Source organism: Girardinichthys multiradiatus, chromosome 4 (genome assembly GCF_021462225.1).
Source record: "Girardinichthys multiradiatus isolate DD_20200921_A chromosome 4, DD_fGirMul_XY1, whole genome shotgun sequence".
NCBI classification, from domain to species: Eukaryota; Metazoa; Chordata; class Actinopteri; order Cyprinodontiformes; family Goodeidae; genus Girardinichthys; species Girardinichthys multiradiatus.
The window spans coordinates 28,580,593-28,600,640 of NC_061797.1; the positions used below are offsets into that span (position 1 = coordinate 28,580,593).

The 20,048-nt window shown below is 40.3% G+C and overlaps 1 protein-coding gene across 1 annotated transcript in view; it reads right to left on the bottom strand.

Annotated features, from left to right (window-relative positions):
- The window catches only part of phlpp2 (PH domain and leucine rich repeat protein phosphatase 2), a 50,482-nt gene that overhangs the window by 15,598 nt on the left and 14,836 nt on the right, over window positions 1-20,048 (bottom strand). The window contains exons 4-10 of the mRNA XM_047363590.1: window positions 15,516-15,706; window positions 12,962-13,087; window positions 10,174-10,328; window positions 8,036-8,182; window positions 6,876-7,106; window positions 5,542-5,744; window positions 5,327-5,387 (exon numbers count right to left, since the gene is read on the bottom strand). Of these exons, the coding sequence (XP_047219546.1) occupies window positions 5,327-5,387; window positions 5,542-5,744; window positions 6,876-7,106; window positions 8,036-8,182; window positions 10,174-10,328; window positions 12,962-13,087; window positions 15,516-15,706 (1,114 nt within the window). The remainder of the gene's footprint in view (window positions 1-5,326; window positions 5,388-5,541; window positions 5,745-6,875; window positions 7,107-8,035; window positions 8,183-10,173; window positions 10,329-12,961; window positions 13,088-15,515; window positions 15,707-20,048) is intronic.

Here is a 20,048-nt window from a genome sequence, read left to right on the forward strand (position 1 = left end):
GTGGAATGAAATTTATTGGATGTGTCAAACTTGTTTAACAAATAAAAAACTGAAAAGTGGGGCGTGCAATATTATTCGGCCCCCTTGCGTTAATACTTTGTAGCGACACCCTTTGCTGCAATTACAGCTGCAAGTCACTTGGTGTATGTCTCTATCAGTTTTGCACATCGAGAGACTGAAATTCTTGCCCATTCTTCCTTGCAAAACAGCTCGAGCTCAGTGAGGTTGGATGGAGAGCGTTTGTGAACAGCAGTCTTCAGCTCTTTCCACAGATTCTCGATTGGATTCAGGTCTGGACTTTGACTTGGCCATTCCAACACCTGGATAAGTTTATTTGTGAACCATTCCATTGTAGATTTGGCTTTATGTTTTGGATAATTGTCTTGTTGGAAGATAAATCTCCGTCCCAGTCTCAGGTCTCTTGCAGACTCCAACAGGTTTTCTTCCAGAATGGTCCTGTATTTGGCCCCATCCATCTTCCCATCAATTTTGACCATCTTCCCTGTCCCTGCTGACGAAAAGCAGGCCCAAACCATGATGCTGCCACCACCATGTTTGACAGTGGGGATGGTGTTTTCAGGCTGATGAGCTGTGTTGCTTTTACGCCAAACATATCGTTTTGCATTGTGGCCAAACAGTTTGATTTTGGTTTCATCTGACCAGAGCACCTTCTTCCACATGTTTGGTGTGTCTCCCAGGTGGCTTGTGGCAAACTTTAAATTAGACTTTTTATGGATATCTTTGAAAAATTGTTTTCTTCTTGCCACTCTTCCATAAAGGCCAGATTTGTGCAGTGTACGACTGATTGTTGTCCTATGGACAGACTCTCCCACCTCAGCTGTAGATCTCTGCAGTTCATCCAGAGTGATCATGGGCCTCTTGGCTGCATCTCTGATCAGTCTTCTCCTTGTTCGAGATGAGAGTTTAGAGGGACGGCCGGGTCTTGGTAGATTTGCAGTGGTCTGATACTCCTTCCATTTCAATATGATTGCTTGCACAGTGCTCCTTGGGATGTTTAAAGCTTGGGAAATCTTTTTGTATCCAAATCCGGCTTTAAACTTCTCCACAACAGTATCTCAGACCTGCCTGGTGTGTTCCTTGGTCTTCATGATGCTCTCTGCTCTTTGAACAGAACCCTGAGATTATCACAGAGCAGGTGCATTTATACGGAGACTTGATTACACACAGGTGGATTCTATTTATCATCATCAGAATCAGAATCAGCTTTATTGCCAAGTTCGTACATACAAACAAGGAATTTGACTCCGGTACACTTTGCTCTTTGGTTTTGTTTTTGTATTACAGAATATACATATTTACAATGTACAATATTCACATATATAATAAAAAGGAGCATTTGCAACATCTGTATGCTGTTGTTTTGTACTCCATTGAATGTTCAACAGAGAAACAGCCTTGGGGAAGAAACTGTCTCTGTGGCGGCTAGTTTTAGTAAACAGTGCTCTGTAGCGGCGACCTGAAGGTAAAGTTCTGAACAGTTTATGTGCAGGGTGTGTGGGGTCTGCAGAGATTTTAGCAGCTCTTTTCCTGACCCTAGACCTGTATAAGTCCTGGATGGAGGGAAGGTCAGCCCTGATAATTCTCTCTGCAGTCCTGATTATTTGTTGCAGTCTGGACCTGTCCTGTTTTGTGAATGAGCCAAACCACACTGAAATGGATGAAGACAGGACAGACTGAATGATGGCAGTGTAGAAGATGACCAACAGCTCCTGTGGAAGGTTGAACTTGAGTTCCCTCAGGAAGTACAGTCTCTGCTGGGCCTTCTTTCGAACAGTGTCTATGTGTGAAGACCATCTCAGGTCCTCAGAGATGGTGGTTCCTAAGAACCTGAAGTGGTCCACGGACGATACAATGTTGAGGATGGTGAGGGGGGTGTATGGGGGTGGTGTTCTCTGAAAGTCCACCACCATTTCCACAGTCTTGAGTGGGTCGAGTTCAAGGTAGTTCTGACAACACCAGTGTACCAGCCGATCCACCGGCTGTCTGTATGCAGACTCATCACCGTCCTGGATTAGTCCAATGACCTCACATTTCTCCAGTGATTTGTTGAAGATCCTTGTGAAGATCGGAGCGAGTTGATTTGCACAGGCTTTCAGGCATGATGGGAAGACGTTATCAGGTCCTCCAGCTTTCTTTGTTTTCATGCGCTGAAAGAGCCCATTTACATCTTCCTCGGAGATCTTTAGTGCAGGCAGAGGATCTGAAGGTAGGGGGTTGGTTGTTTTACGGGTCAAATTTGTTCCTGAATGGGATGTGGAGGAGATGATTTGAGGTCTGAATGGCTTCTTGTCATGTCTGCAGTAGAAGCCATTCAGACGGTTGGCCAGGAGACGACTCTGTTCAGGATGGGTGGAGGGCTCCTGTAGGCAGTCAGGTTTCTCAAACCAGTCCATACAGCCAAAGTATCACCAGTAGAAAGGCTGTTCTTCAGCTTCTCACTGTAGCTTCTCTTGGCTGTTTTGATCTCCTTTGTTAGTTTGTTCCTGGCCTGCCTGTACCGTGGCCAATCTCCACTGCTGTGAGCTTCTTCCTTTTCCCTGCGCAGATTCCTGAGGTGTGGAGTAAACCATGGCTTGTTGTTCCCAAAGGTGCAGAAGGTCTTGGTCTGCACACACATGTCCTCACAGAAACTGATGTATGATGTCACCACATCAGTTAGTTGGTTTAAGTCAGTGGCTGAAGTTTCAAAAACAGTCCAGTCTGTGCATTCAAAGCAGGCCTGTAGCATCTGCTTTGATTCCTCAGTCCACTTCTTAACAGTGTGAACCTTGGGTTTGGAAGCTCTTAGTCTTTGTCTGTAGCTTGGGATGAGGTGGATTAGATAATGATCCGAAAAACCCAGAGCAGCCCTGGTAACAACATGATATGAGTCCTTTAAAGCTGTGTAACAATGGTCCAGTGGGTTTTTGTCTCTGGTGGGACACTTAATATGCTGTCTGTGTCTGGGGAGTTCATTGGAGAGGTTTGCTCTGTTAAAATCTCCCAGTATTATGATGAAAGAGTCCGTGTGTTTTTTTCTCCATGTCTGTAATCAGCTCAGCGAGATGTTTTTCCGCGGCAGAAGTGCAGCCATGCGGTGGAAAATATGAGCCAATTATTATAAACGAGGAAAACTCTCTCGGTGAATAAAACGGTTTACAGTTTATATAAAATGACTCCAGATCAGGACTGCATGTTTTCCCCAGAACTTTTACGTCTCTGCACCAACACTCATTTATATAAAAGCAGATTCCGCCTCCTCGTTTCTTTCCCGATAGCTCCGCGCTGCGATCCGCTCTGAGCAGCTGGAAGTCCGGCATCAGTAGAGCGGTCCGGGATGTTTTCACTCAGCCATGTCTCGGTGAAGCAGAGAACCGCTGATCCGCAGAGGTCCGTGTTTTTACTGGTGAGAAGAAGCTGCTCGTCCATCTTGTTGTTTAGAGAGCGGACATTTGCCAGGTGGATTGAAGGCAGTGGTGTTCGTAGTCCTCTTTAGCGGAGCTTTACCTGCGCGCCAGCACGGTTTCCCCTCCGACGCTTTCGGCGCAGGATCCTGTATAGAGTCGCAGCTCCGCTTGCCAGGAGCTCAGTGAACCTCGGATCAATGAAAGATGGTGAAAAAATCCCAAGAGAGGACTTTCTGATGAGACGTTCCTCTCTACTGAATGAGACCACAGTAGTGTGGCTCGAAAAACATAAAAACACACAAAATACAAAAACAAAGAGAGAGCAAAGCTCCGAAGCGGCCATCGTCGGCGCCATCTTGGTTGATCAGACCTTTGGGACAACATTGGATCATTCAGAGATCTTCACTGAACTTCTGGAGTGAGTTTGCTGCACTGAAAGTAAAGGGGCCGAATAAAATTGCATGCCCCACTTTTCAGTTTTTAATTTGTTAAACAAGTTTGACACATCCAATAAATTTCATTCCACTTCACGATTGTGTCCCACTTGTTGATTCTTCACAAAAAATTTGAATTTTATATCTTTATGTTTGAAGCCTGAAATGTGGCAAAAGGTTGAAAAGTTCAAAGGGGCCGAATACTTTCGCAAGGCACTGTATTATGCTCCTAATGTTAATGCTATGTAAACATAATGTTCTATTCATGTCAATAGGTTCACATATTTACCCAAGAATAGAGTCCTAGCAGAATTAATTAGTCTTAAATGTAAAAAGTGAGCAACAGTTACATGAAAGAGGGATTAATTGTATTCTTAATAACACCCTGAGTTAAACTGATTTAAGTTTAATAGGAAAAAGCTAGAAGTTATAGTATTTATGAAAACTACATTTAAAACCTTGAAATTACATTACAGTCCTATAAAAAAACTTTCATATTAAGGCTATTAAAGCTGTTAATTGTTTAATAACTGCACGGTTGGTAGCACTGTTGCCTTGCAGCAAGAAGGTCCTGGGTTCAATTCCTGGCTGGGGGTCTTTCTGCATGGAGTTTGCATGTTCTCCCCGTGCATGCTTGGGTTCTCACTGGGTACTCCGGCTTCCTCCCACAGTCCAAAGACATGCCTGTTAGGTTAATTGGTCACTCTAAATTGCCCTTAGGTGTGTGAATGAGTGTGTGTGTGGTTGTCTGTGTGTTGCCCTGCGATGGACTGGCGACCTGTCCAGGATGTACCCCACCTCTCGCCCATAGACTGCTGGAGATAGGCACCAGCTTCTTCGTGACCCACTATGGAATAAGCGGTAGAAAATAAATGAATGAATGTTTAATAACTAGGATCAATTTGTAATATTTGTTCTTGACTTGGAATCTGTCTGTATGTATGGACTGAATTGGCTTTTTGTTTGTAAAGTGCCTTAAGATGACATGTGTTGTGAATTGGCACCATATAAATAAACTGAATTAAATTGAAACTGAATCAAAGACAGACCTTTTGACCTTCTACTAACTAACCATGGTGAAACATTGTATTAGAATCAAACAGACTTGATTACTTTCAGGACTGGTCTTGTTCTCAGGCTGAAGTATCATGGTTTCTAATAAAGCACTCTAGTAGACCCAGATTTCAAAATGAAACAAAAACAAATAGAGAGTAGAGAAAGCATGCAAAACATAATTAGTTAAATGAAAACCTCTTAAAGCACAGATACAAGTGCAAATGTGAAGAAGCCTGTGTTTTATGTCAAAATCCAGACTTTTCAGACTCAATCTATACATTCAAAATGTTCACTGAAAACTTTCATAAACTATACCCCATAGATGCTGTGCAATTCCAATCTAATTAAAAGAATTATTTTGGAACATAAGAGCCTCTTGGAAAATCTCTGCGACTCAACATCCACATCTTATTCCTGTGCAGAACTCACTGTGAAAGGTCCATGTGTGTCAGCTGGTTCGGGACTGGATAGATGTTGACTGTCGTAAGGCCTGTAGGAAGATAAAGGCACCAGTCGTCATCAGTGAAACATCTGCATCATTTCTGTCTCTTGTGGGCCGATGAATTGAATGAATCATCACAGCAAAGGGCTCGAACACACAGGGAGGTAATAATAGCAGCCAGTTGACGCTCTGTTTGACTCACGGTTGCTGCCGGTAAGAAGCATGCGCAATGTGAAACCGCTCAGTGTGAGTGTCCCCAGCTGGTTCCGCTGGCAGTTCAGAGTCTCCAGGTTGCAGACGGAGTTCAGGTCAAGTGAGTCCAAGCAATTATCCCGCAGGTCCAGCTGGGTCACGTGGTTCAGTGGATCTGGAGTTTTACATTTAATGCACCGGAGACCATTCAGCCTGCATTTAATGGACAGAAGTACAACCTGAATGTTGAAAGCATGGCACGTTTAAAATGTCTGCAGGAAAATGGAAGGGAAGCCAATTTAGATAATTATTAACAGGACAAATCTTCAACAAAGAGCTGAATAACAGATGTATAACCAAAGAAATGGACCAGGGCAATTTTCTGCTTGGAAACTTACATTCTGGCATTCACATGGAAATTAATTTAATGCTTTCCAACCACCTAACTACTTTTGCTGAGTAATAACACATCCTTACTTGTTACTGCTAGTCCACAGAGACCCTAATGCTAAGCAGGTCAAAACTTTCTTGGTAGCAAAATGAGCACCTGCTAGGTTTTCAGTTAGTGGTCATAATGTTATGCCTATGTCAGTCTAGACAAACACAGAGGAGAAATGCAGAGTACTTGACTGCCAGGTGAGGCAGTTTGCTCTGATCAAGGCTCTCTGTAGATCCCATAACTCATTTTAATAAACATGCCTTTTATGGGAGCTGCCAGCCCACTAATCCATTACAAATGCAACTCTGTCCCCATAAATGCAGCACGCTGGGGCCAAACCACAGCTCAAGTCCCAAGGTTAAGTCATTATCTGGCTGTGGGCGGAGTACTGGTTGCTGGTTTAATCCCCAGAGCTGTAGGATATTCGTTGAGAACGGCTTTCGTCTCCTTTATTACCTGCCACAGAGGCCCCAGTGAGCAAGCCACTTAGTATCCCACTGTTTATGTGCAGAACAGTAGGATACTGAATAGCAGCAAAAAAAAAAAAACATGACTGTGGTTGGCAGCTCCCAGGTGTTAATGTAGATGTGAAATGGGGCAAAGCAGTAAAAGGCATTTGTTCACAGCACATCTGGCATCCATAAATAAATCTTAGTTAAAAAGAGGCTTTGAGGAGCTGTGAGGAACACAGGAGCAGCTGAGGTTCAGGCTGGAGTTTGTAACAGGATGTTTATTTTTCTATCAAAGATTTGAAAAGAAATTAAAAAAGAGCAAAAATAATTATTACTTGTCTGACACACAGAGATTCCCTTTAAATATTACGTACTGATGCAAAAAGGTCACACAGTAACAGTGGTGGTTAATAGAGAAGAAAGGAAAGTAAAGACATACAGAGTAGAACCTACCGAAGGTCAATGTTCCTCAGGTGGACCATCCTGACCAGCGTGGACAGCTCCAAGTTCTCCACTCTGTTCCCGGCCATGGCCAGCTTGTCCACTGCACACAGTCTCTCCAGCACCGGTGGGATGTGAGAGAAGTTGTTGAAGGAGAGCCCCAGGCTGTTGAGCTGAGACAGACCGCCGAGCTCTTCAGGTAGCAAGCTTAGGTGGTTTCCATCCAAGGATAGTGTCTGCAGGCTATGGGATGGAAAGGATAAAAAAGCATTGTTTATCTGTTGTACTTCAGAGAGATGTTGGATTTTCAGCCGTTGGGATAAATGCTTATTGAGCAACTTCCTATATTGAGCAGATACACTGGTCAGAGGCCAGACTCAAAAATAATGTCACTAGATACGATCATTCCAAGGGGGCAAATGCTTTTTCATTGTGCTGTACGTCCACTGACGACAAGAAGGTCCCTCCTCCTACTGCTGGACTGTTGCTGCTTTGGAAAACTGACTGACGGCTTGTTCAGCCACTGAATGTGTTAGAGACAGAGAGGCTACTATTGAAAAAAACAATATCTGTGAATTTTGGCAATAACATTATGAACAACCATTCAATCAGGGCAGTTATACTTTACAAGTTGTAAAACAAGTAAGTACTCCAGAAGTAAATAACCAATAATAACAAACTTTAAGCTGATTTTACAAGTCAAGAGGTTTTGTGTTTATGCCCTTTTAAAGCAGAGGAGAGGAGCAGAAAGGAGGGCGAGCTGATAACAAATCAGTGTTCTAGAACTGTAACTCTTGACAGCGATTAGACATTAAAACTGAATTGATATTATTTCAAAGCCAGAAGAATAGTCAGCTTCTGTATGCCTTTTAAATTTCACATATATTAATGCAGAAAAATGCAGGGAGTTGCGATTGCTGTAATTTGAATGTAAGAATGTAAATTCTGTAAAACATTAGTGGCTATATGAATTTGATGAGAAAGCAGTGTTTCTCAGTGGAACCACTGCCTATGATTGTGTCCTTCCTTTTAAACAGGGAGTATGATGCTATGAAACAGGTTGAAAACAGTTTCTCTTATGTGCTGTGCAGTATTTTTTTGTGCTGTTAACAATGCAAATCATGTATTGTTTCATGTTTCAATGTCATGTGTGCTGTATGTGCGTCTCTAACCTCTGAAGGTTGCCAATCTGAACAGGGATGGTGTGCAGATTGTTGCAGGAGAGATTCAGTTCGGTTAGAGTGAGGATTTCACACACACACTCAGGGAACACACCCAGACGGTTGTGAGATATGTTCAGACTCTTCAGCTGGGAGAACCTCAAGAGAAAGGAGAATAAAACACTTGTGTAGCCTTCAAAACGTCTCTGTTTTTTCTTTATTCTAAATCTGTACTTCGATTGGATCTTTTGCAAAATTATCATGCACATATAAGAGAAAAGGCCACAATGTGCTCTAACATTGTCTTGACAAAGTCCTTTTTTTTTATTCTGTGCTATTATTAGAGCTTTAGGGCTGAACCATATGATTAAGATTGTTTAAAAAGCTGGAAAAGGTTCTTGTATGGTGAAACATTAAAAATAATTCAAATCAACCACTGTAAAGCCATAATAATAAAAATGTGGACAAAGTTGTGTTCTGACAAATCATTTGAGGAACAATAAATAGACTGGACTTCATCTTTGATTGATAAATAATGGGTTTATGGTATCTTGGCATGTTATTTTGACACTTGAGCCTGGATTTAAATCATGTTGGCTGTGTATTTAATGGGAAAATGCATCAGGAATTTTACACAGTAACACCTAAAAGTACAAGTCTGGTTCTCAGCAAGTATCTCAGTGTGACACTTTAAATGTTTTGTATTCATTAATGGTAAAATCTACACACGAGGAGCTGACCAGTGGCACTGAAGGCTGACAACAGGAGCTAAAAGGGCTACTGAGAATTAATTACAACTGCTGTAATGACACATCACTAAGGAACGACCAGACCAGAAATAAACAGCAGCTAAATTTCTGTTCTCGGTAATGAATGACACGCAGATAAAAATATTTTCACATTTCCAATATAAATCAGGGGGAGTCTTAAGCTCTATACAGGCACACATACAGAGTATTAGAAATATAAACAGGGTAATGCTAAAAGAGGTGAGTGTGTAGGAAGCCAATAATGCAATGACTATGGAAGGATGGTAGGAGTTACACGCTGCTGTAAAACTGTTACTGTTTAAGAAAGTATTTTTCCATGAGACCAGAGGTCAAAACAACTACTGTTTCCTTATTAAAATCACAGTGGGACATTAAACCAATTCAAAATGCTTCTATAATTTTAACTGACCAAACTGTTTTTATAGTAAAAATAGCTGGTTAATGTTGTGCTAAAACTATGGATTCTCAAATGGGGCTGTAAGTACAATTGGTGATGCTTGGGCTGCCTTCAGTGCTACTTGGAAGAAATTTTGGCACAAATATTTGCAAGGTGGATGCAGCGCACGGCTACCCATTATGGAAGCTTAAGTCCTTGATGCAGCCGTCCTGGGTGCGAGTCCCGACCCCGGACACCTGGGGTTGGGACACATACCGCATGTCTTTCGCCACCCTCCACCCCACTTCCCATCTGCCTGCTTTGGAAAAATAAAGGCCGCTAGAGCTGCAGAAAAATATTTTTATAATTGTATTATTTGTAAGGTGAATAAAAAAATAAAACGTTTGAGAATTTCCAGTACAAACTAAGCAAAGAATAAACCCAACATAACTGTGTTCAGGTTCCACGTTTAACAACCAGTGGCACTTGCTAATTATTGTGACCAGGTTGACGCAAGCTAATAAAAATGTATTTCTCTGCAATTTGTTTCAACATGTTCACTAAACCAGGTGGTACAGTATACACAATGCGAAAATGATTGTCCAAAGTACAAATAAACCATTTTTTGCTGTGGCTACAACTAAGCAAAGCAGCAATGTTGAATTCTGAAAACAGGTTGGTGAGAAAGTATGACTATCCAAGTTGGAATATTACATTTAAATTTAAGTAATCTTTCTGTTATTTTTTTTTATTTGGAACCTCTGAGTAAAAGTTGATGGCATAGTTAAAATATATCCTTCAATCAATCATGCAGTACTAATCATACTAGATGCAGCTCCTGTTTTGTTGTGCATGTTTAAGTACAGGCTACGTTTGTACTTCTAAAAGGTTCAAGAATAACTGTACTAAAACATACAGTCTTTATGAAACACAGTCACTAAGCACACTAACTCTTATTCTGGGTTCTCCAGCTGACATGTCTTAATGTCTAATCCTCTGAATACCTGGGGAGGTTGAGCAGGCTTCCAGGTCCCTGCAGCTTCATAAAGTTGTGCCGCAGGTTGAGGTGGGTAAGATCCTGACAGTAAAATAGATATTCAGGCACCGTTTCCAGGCTGTAGCAGGACAGGTCCACCAGACTCACTGTCTGAGAAACCACCTGCACACACAAATACACACAAAACGAGAGAGATGGAAAAACATTAAATAGTAATGTCTGGCCTGTAAATGTAACATCCTCTAGTTAACAAATAGAGCCAAGAGAAGCCAGCCTGTGTCTTGTCATGTTCTAACAACATTAATTAATTAATCAATCAATCAGACTTTATTTGTAGTGCACTTTTCATACAAGCAAATTTAACACAAAGTCCTTTTGCAGAAATTAAATCAAGAAGCAGGTGTGCAAACACCCATCGAAGCAACATGCCAAATAATGCCAAACTAAGTAAATAACATAATTAAATAAATATTTTCTAGAGCCACAAAAAAAGATAACTTATTAAGTTTTATAAATACAGTATATATATGAATGTTTTTTATTTTGAAAGTAAACCATTATTTTGATTTCTATTTTTAGGTTTTGCATTGAAAACATCTAGCGTTACAAAAATGATCAAAGGTTACAGAGGATTTCTGACTTCAAAAATTTAGGAAAACATTCAGACAGGGGACCCCTAAAACTATTCCTTCCTAGGGCATTTATTTGAAAAGTCAGTTCTCATTTTAAATAAGCATTGGTTAAATTTCTTAGGAGTCTGTCTGAAAAGGCTGAAGACCTGCATGCAGCTCAGGTGCATGCAGCATGCTGAGATAGGACAACAAAACAGTGCCATAAAGCTGAGCACCTAAGCATCATGGTCATCATATGAAATCGACCCCATGAACGGTTGTGATTGGTCTGAATTCTGTTTGAACAGGAGAGAAGCCAAATACATTCAGTCTGCGCAACTGAAACTGAAGCCCTTACACATTATCAGTTTCCCAGGCTAAGAGGAGGGTGTCCTTAATCTGGAGCAAGGACAACATGATAAATGTTAGTAACTGAATTAGCTGTCACACAGCTAGTGCTATTCTGTGAAAGTCATTTTTACATGAAGACATAATAAATCACAAAGTAATATAAGGGGTGAAAGGTAAATGGCTCATGTGATTATGGCTCGTGTGAAAAACTGACTGTTTGTTATGGTCCTTAGGACTTGGATTTAGTTTTATTCCCTTTGGCTTTGGGGTTTTGTGCCATTTTGGGTTTATTTCATGTAGTAGATTCTGGTGTTCTGTTTAGTGATTGTTTTACTCAATCCTGTGTTTTAGTATCTTCATCCTGCTCAGTTATTAGTAGTATTTTCTTGTGTTAATTCACACTCAGCACCTCCGTTCATGCTCCCCCACAGCTGTTCCACATTCTGTTAATCAGACTATCCTGTCCCATGTCACAGCCATCATCTCCCCTGTATTTATACTGCTGGTTTTCTTAAAGTCATTGTAAAATCCACATTATCCTCCATATAGCTCACCGGTGTTGCTCTCTTATGTTTCCTCTCCATGTTACTTGTAGTTTTTTAAGTCTGTGTTCTTATTTTGTTCATTAAATTCTAATTCATTGTGATTCTGCCTGTCTCCTGCCCGTGTTTGTGTCCTCCACAACAACAAAACATAACACTGTAATTTTAGAAACTCAAAACAAAAATGCAATAATTATTTCACTTTTTCAAAGGAGGAAAAACAATAGAAATGACAATTAACAGTAACTTTAGTGTACTGGTATAACACTACAAACTCAAAACAAAATTTAAATACTTCATGTTTTAAGTGAGGTCTTCTACACATAGATGAGGGGAAAGAGTGGCATGCAGTACAAATCAAGCAAGTTGGGAATTAAACCTATGCCTTCTGTTTCGTTTTCAGGGGAACTATGTTTCCTGCTTCTCCTGGGTGATCATTGGGAAAACCCAAATATACACATTGACCCTCTCTCCCTCATGCACTTACACACTGGCTTTACGATTTAGACATTTTATGCAGTGTTGCAAGAAAACTGGCCTAAAAGCTTCATCAGTCATGATCTGTTAGCTGCAAAAACCTTTAGTTTACATGTCTGCGTAATTCCTGTGCATCAAAAGGCTTTTCTAACCAAATACTCCATCCCACAGGAGCTATAGAGAAGTTGTGGATTAACCATGAATCTTTAGCTAATTGCGTATTTTTTATTTCTTTCTATTCCTGCTCTCCTTCCTTTGCAAACTGTTTCCTGGCTCTGGCTCAGCTTAGATTCTCGCAGCATTAAGCTTCAGAAAGGAACTATAACAACATCACCCAGTAATTATTACATTATACGCAAAGAAAACTGAGCACCGCAGAATTTCAAGAAGAGAAACAGCTGCAAGCAGTTGACAGTATTCTCTGAAAAAACACAGTGTAAGACACAAATACTGAAATATATTGATGCTAAAATAACATTTGCTAATGCACAGTAACTCACAAGAAAAAAATGTTCTCCTGCTGGGAGGCTTAAGAGAAAAAATAAAAACAGATGTGTCCAAAAATTGAGGTAAGCGCTATATAAGTAGACATGTGTGCTTGAATTAAAAAAAATATCTCATTAGTGAAGCCAGTGAGATGTCTGGAAGACCCATCAACCAGAACGTAGCAACAGTTCTAACATCAAATCCCTAATGAATGTACAAACCCAGCAGGGCCAGCTGGATACAAACATCTGATGTAGAAATAAAACAATATTAAAAATATTGTGTTAATCACACACATACTGCCACACGTTCTGTGTTCCTTGCTTACTTTTGATGCCTGCCGGTGCCATCGCTGGTAGTCGGCGAGCGTGTCGAAATTGACAAAGTAAGTTTGTGCTAGTGATCCGGCAGAGCTGAACATCAGACAATGTTGCCTCCGCTTCACCTCCTCAACCTCAGCACAGTGAAATAGAGAGACATCAGCTTTAAATCACACATTAAGACAATTCATTAAACGTTAGCAAAAATAACGATGAGGTTAATGTGGTCAAAGATGCCAATTAGTCAGACTCAATACTCCTGTTTACTAGTCCTACTATATAGTCATGCTGAGATCTGACATTAACAATATTAGGTAGATTACAGTAAATTTAGAGTGGCTGTATAAAACGATGAACACAGCACTTCAGCATTGCACATTATAGTGCTCTACGCACAATGAACATTTAAAACACTCAATCAAGCTGCCAATCTAACCAATTTGAAGTCATTCGCACTGCATGCTTTCCTGACACGCTAAGATTTTCGGTCAGTTTTATAGATTTTGAAGGTGTGAAGTCATTTAATACCGACTGAAAGCATAGAACAGAGGTTTAATGGTCCAACTCGTCTTTGGTTGCACACTGAGGGAAAACGTGTGAGCAAATCAGCAAAAAACTAAATCTTGGCATGTCATAAGTTAGACCTTTTGTTTGTCCACATCCATCATAAGTAAATTTATCTTAGATCAATAAAGCGCTGTTTGTGCAGCCAGATGACAAATCAAATAACCACAAAAACCAGTGGAGAGAAGCATCATTTAGACCAAGGCAAAGTTCCAATCTTCTGATTCGCACTTCTTTGATAGTGAAAAGTCTCCCATTTGATATATTTTGGAAGTGCAGACCCAGACTGAGGATACTGTCAGGCGGCAGAAGGAGCACTTTGAGAATCTTCTGAACCCACTCACCATCTCCTTCCTCCATAGAAGAGGCAGAGCTTGAGAACTCAGGAGCAGGGGTTGGAGAGCTGAGGTGGTTAAAAAGCTTCCTTTCAGCAGAGTGCCAGAAGATGAGATTCATTCAAGATTCTAAAAGCTCTCGACATGGTTGGCCTGTAGTGGTTGACATGAAGACACACTCTATTGTTTCATCTGGCTTGATTGCCCAGTCCACGTGGTTTGGAGGATTTTGTAAATGCCTACAACCTGCTAAGGGAATACGGGGTGACAGAGATGCATGTAAAGGCTATCAAGATTTTCTACAATCAAAGCAAGAGTCAGCACAAAGTCAAGCTTGTGTGACTCATGCAAGTTGGAGCCCTGGAAAAATATCAGCCGCTTGTCTCCAATCCTGGTTTTGGAGACAAGTACAAGATCTTAAGACTTTATTGTGAAGAGTAGGGTGTCTGATTTGTGAACCTCAAGGTCTCATCTTTGCCTTTTGCAGATGATGTGGTTTTGTTGGCATCTTCCAGCAATGACTTTGAGCGTGTATACTGTAGTCGTATTCAACCAAGTGTGAAACGGGATGACATTCAGCTCCTCTCAGTATGAGTGTAGGGTTCTCTAGCAAAACGAGGTGAACTGCTCCCCCCAGATCTGAGGTCAGTCTGTGCATCAACCGGAGAAGTTTATTGGTGACTTGTTCATGAGTAATAGCATGATGGGGGCAGGAGCTGGATAGATGTTTGCTGTAATGCGGGCGCTGCTCAAGTCTCTAATGGTAAATAAAAGACTAAGCTAAAAGGCAAAGCTCTCGGTTTACCTGTTTGTCTACATTTTAATCCTCACCTATTGTCAGGATATGGATCATGAACAGAAAAACAAGATCCCAGATACAATCAGATGAAATAAGTTTCCTCTGCAGGGCAGCTAGGCTTAGACAGAGGATAAGGGGGTCTGTTATTCAGGGGAACCTTGAAGTAGAAATGCTCCTACACTGCATTGAAAGACGTCAGCTGAGGGGATTTGGGGATTGGATCAGCATGTCTCCCTTTGGATGTTTTCCAGGCACATCCAATTGGCAAGAGCCCCCTGCTCAGACCTAGGACTTGCTGAAGGGGCTATATATCCATTCTGGCCTAGAAAGTATTTGGGATCCATCAGAATGAGTTGGAGAATGTCATTGGGAGGTTGAGAAGTCTGGGTGTTCTTTGTTTTTTTATGATTTGAACTGAGAAAAGTAGAACGTATTGACGGATGTACGGACGGACAGATGGACAGGCAGACGGCCAGTCAGTTGATTGATTTGCATAAAGCTTAGCCTAACTTTGTACAGATTCTATCTTCTTGATACTGTAACTCTACAGCTGATATAATAGCTAATCTTGTCCTCCACTTGTCTCCAAAAACAAATTTGAAGATGGAAGTATAATCAAAATAATGTAACTAGGTTCTAGTTAAAAGTCAGAAAACCAGTAACTGCTATTAGCAATACAAGCTATTAACAAGGTAATGATCTTTATTTTATGTATTCAAACACTCTAGCAATACGTTCTCTGGCATTGTTTTAACTTGGTCCAAACATGTCAGTGTAGCTAGGATCGTAACGTAACGTAAAGGATCATATGGAGACCGACATGTCAATGCAAACTCAGATTATGAAAACTCTGTGAACTCTCACCTTTCCACCCACCAGGGGTAGAATGTGCATCTTCCCCACCAGACTATCTTTCACCGAGGCCACTATTAAACACGTGCCGCAGAGAATAACCTGCCGTTCTGCCCACTTGTGCAGCTGAGTCTTGCCTTTCCTGACGCTGAACACACCCTTCAACAAGGTCCGTTCCTGCTGGTCTGCATTCACTGGCCTCTCTGGAAGGAAAAAAAAGAGGTTAATATGGGCCCACAGGCATTTATTTAATGCACCCTAAAGACCCTCTGTTCAGAATTAAGGGGTCCGTTTAGAAACGAAGACAGCTAATTATTGGCAAGTGCTCAGGCTCTACAGAGATTAGATGTTTCCAGAAAATGAAGTCATATAGAAAGTCATGGCTCAGTCTGATATCACCTGTTAAACTGTTCCATGGACTAGTCACATCACTACTGAGGACAGAAACTGCTCCTTTATTTTCCATACTATACGTCAATAAAATATATCTGCAGAAAGGATGTTTTTGAACCATAAAAAACATGCAGAAAAATAAGAAACTACTATGATTAAAAGTAAGCAAAATCGTTTTTTTCTCTCTGACACAGTGTGTCAGATATATAGATAAATGAGTCAGCTTTTGTCAACTTGCACAGTGAGCAGCCCTGAGTGGCCACCGTTGCAGGAAACATCAGACTGCAGAGCTGTTGTCTTCTAGCTTTCAAGAACAGTCAGGTAAAAGACAAGCCAATTAAGCTAAGAAGAAAAGAACCCACCTAAGACTCCTGTCCTCTGTTTTTTTTTTATTTTCTCTCAAACCAACTTATGCTTCCTCCCACTCAGATTCTCTTACTGGAAATCTGCTTACTCTAGTGCTTTTCGTCCAGCTCATTCTTTTTCTCCATCCCCCTTTCACTTTGCAAAGGCATCCAAATGCAAAGAAATCTTCCTCCTGTTGTTCCTCAGCAGAAAAACTGTTATGAACGAGCCAAATGTGCTTGACAATAAACTGATTGGCTGCAGTTTTTGGTCGGAGAAAATTAGAGACATAAACATCTTCCACTGCAATTAAAATGACCATGAGCTCGACCAGCCAAAGTTGAAGGCTATTACTGACTTATCCAGAAGGTCTCTCCACTCTGGCTTTTTCATCCTATCAGAGGAATGCAAATAGGATCCAACAGTCCAGTCTAGTTTAGGAGATCAGTATTAAATATCTACATCCAAGAATTACAATCTTCAACAGTCCTAAAACTAGCAAAAAATCACTTCAATAGTACTATCCTTCACTGGTTTTGTCTTTGTTTGAAAAAATATATATATATATTATAGTAAATCTAAAGGTAAAAAATATCAGTTTGGGGTTTTTTGATTTTCATATCTGCTGTTTGCGATCATATATGGAAAAATTACTTGTTTTCTAATGCTTTCCTCTTAAAATGCACAGTCTGCTCTGACTAATGAGATGGGAAAATGGCACAGTGAGAAATATTTGCTCATTCATTGTTTTTCTGAAGTGTATCAAACTACCTATTGGGCAGGCATCATCCAAACTCGTTCTATGCTGATGAGGACCACTGAAGGAGTCCTCATCAGCGTGGGTGAGGGTCTTTCTCACCCACAGAAGGCAGTCTTCTGTGGGTGGTATAACCACTAGGTTTTGTAGCTTTGCATTTGTATGCACAAAACAGCCACAGTAAACAGTGAATTGAATATAAATATAAAATTCCCTTTTATCATAGTTCTGATGAACACCAGTCATCTAACAACACATACCAACACGAAGGAGACTAAATATCGTTTGTGGTTGTGTGTTAAACACAGAAAAGTGCATTAGTGTAAAGTATTAGGAAAATGATACATTGTCTTCCAATATTTTTACAAATAAAAATCTGACAAATGTGGTGCATTTATACTCAGCCCCAATTTACTCCTAAATAAAAGCAAGAACAACAAAAACCCTTTAAAAGTCATCTAGTTAGTAAATAGGGTCCAAACAGCATCATGAAAACCAAGGAACACAGCAAGCAACTCAGGGATAAGGTTGCAAATGTTAAAGCAGGGTTCAATTTGGCAAAGAGAGCATAACCAGAGAAGCAGTGATGGTACCTCTAGGGGACTTGCAGACATCTTAAGAGAGCTTAAGTGGAAGAAATGTATTAGTCACATACTCCACAATCATGCTTTAAGGCGATTGTTGCAAGAAGAAATCCATTACTAAAAAAAAAAACGTCCTGTTACAGTTTGTCACAAGCCAAGTAGGGAACACAGCAAATATATGAAAGAATGTCCTGTGGTCAGATGAGATCAAAATTTACCTTTTGAGTCTATATGCATAATGCTATGAGTGGTGGAAAGCTAACACAGCACATCACCCTGAACACAGCATCTCCTGGATGAAACATGGTGGTGGCTTCATTATGCTACAGGGAGCCTTTTGTTCAGCAGGGACAGGGAAGAGCATCAGAGTTGATGGAAATATGGAGTTAAAATGAAAGTCAAGCCCTAAATCCAATCCGAGAAGAATTTGTGACATAACATGAAAATGTATGTTCACAGATGCTTTCTATCCAGCTGTTTTGCAAAGATGAAATGACAAAACAGCCAGTCTTTGCAAAGCTGGTAGAGACAAATCCCCAAAGATCTGCAGCTGTAGGAGCAGCGAAAGGTGGTTCTACAGAGTAATTACTCAAGGAGGCTGAATACAAATGCATGGCACACTTTTGAGATTTTGATTTGTAAAAAATGTAAAAAGCATGTACCTTGTTCTTCACTATTATACCAACAATATGCACTAAAGTTTCTAACTGTGATGGGACTAAATGCAAAAATATTAGAATAATAATTATTTTGCAAGGAAATATAGTTTCCATTTTGCAGGTCCACCACAACCACCCGTGTGAAAACTAGAGGCCCATTTACACAACACCAACGCAAAAGTCCCAGTCTTCAGGAGCCAACTTTTAAAGCAAACACACATGCTATCCGTCACTGTCAAAAGGCTTATCAGTTGCTAGGCAAACATGTTGCTCACAAAATCAAAGTCCAATCGGAGTTCGTAAATCTCCATACTGTCTCCTGCAACCTTTCTCTGCTCTGCAGAAAGCCAGCCAGCTATTACATCCAGTTGATGACAAATAATGTCAACCATTCCCTGCAGCCCCACAAGGGTTTGGTGACACAGTCATAGCATGTAGTGCAACAATCTTTCCTTAAGATGCCATGCTGCTTCCACTAAGATAATGATCAACTGGTGTCAAGCTCCCTTTAAGTGGAGGCTGTTAAAAACCCAGGGAAACGAAGGCAAGAAACTGATCAGTTAAATGTGTGACTTCTTATCTCTTCCCTGTGTGTCAAGTGTGTCTGTGGCCTTCACCCAGAAATTTCTGGGACATCACACTTCACGTGACATGCCAGACTAAAGAGGAGGCCGCAGAGGGATGAATTTTGCGCACCAGAGAATAAAACCAGAGAAATAGCTATAAAGAAGACCTGATGGTGACATAAAAAGTTAAACTGAAATTAGAGAACCTGAAACTCTAATTTATCCCTAAAACAAATACTGTATACCTTATTTATTACACAGATTTAGATTTCTGAACTAAACTACTTGGATTAGCAAAATGTTTATTGCAGGATATTTATAGTTCCAGAAATGCAAATAAAGAATTACATGCAGACTATAGGATGTAAAGATATCAGATAGATATAGTGGACAAAAACGCTTTTTTTGCATTTTACAAAATAACAATATCCATGATTTGCAGAGCTGGGACAAGTTTGCTGTTTTAATCTTACAGTGTTTTACCTGCAATTACTCTGCACAGCTGTGATATTGCTGACCATAACAAAAATGCTATTTTTAATGTCAGATTGAATTTTCTTTGACTATTTCTGTTTACACAGATAAACTTGAGGGGGGCACTTTGGTCATCAGTATTAAAATATTTAGTCAACATTTTGGGCTACAACTGAATAGCTGCTTTAAAATATCCAGCCATTAACGCATTTATAGTTTTGCAACTATAAAGGTTGATCAAACCTTTTATTATGCCATGATACAAGCAATAGAAATAAAGTCATAGTAAGCAACACTACCTGGATTTGCAAATTAAGGTAATGTAGTTACAGAATCCCTAAAGATATCCTTCTGTTGGACCTTTAAATCATAAAACATTTCATGTTAAACATATACAGTGGATATAAAAAGTGCACACACCACTTTCAAAATGTCAGGTTGTTGTGATATACAAAGATGTAACCATAAAAAGACATTTAAAAAATAAATCCTTCTTTAATGCAACATAATCAAGTATCCCGTACAATTTAGTAAAAAAACAAACACATCTGTAATGAGGAAGAATATTAAAAAAACAGTTAAAAAGTGCAAACAACTGGTTGCATAAATGTGCACACCCTTAAATTAATTCTTTGTGGATTCAGTCTCAGCCTTTAGTCATCGTTGGTAGGAGCTTGTCAACATCCCACTTCATGACTTGGTAATATTTTCCCACTGTACCTTGCAAAAGTTCTCCAAACCCCAGATTGTGAGGACATCTTGTGTCA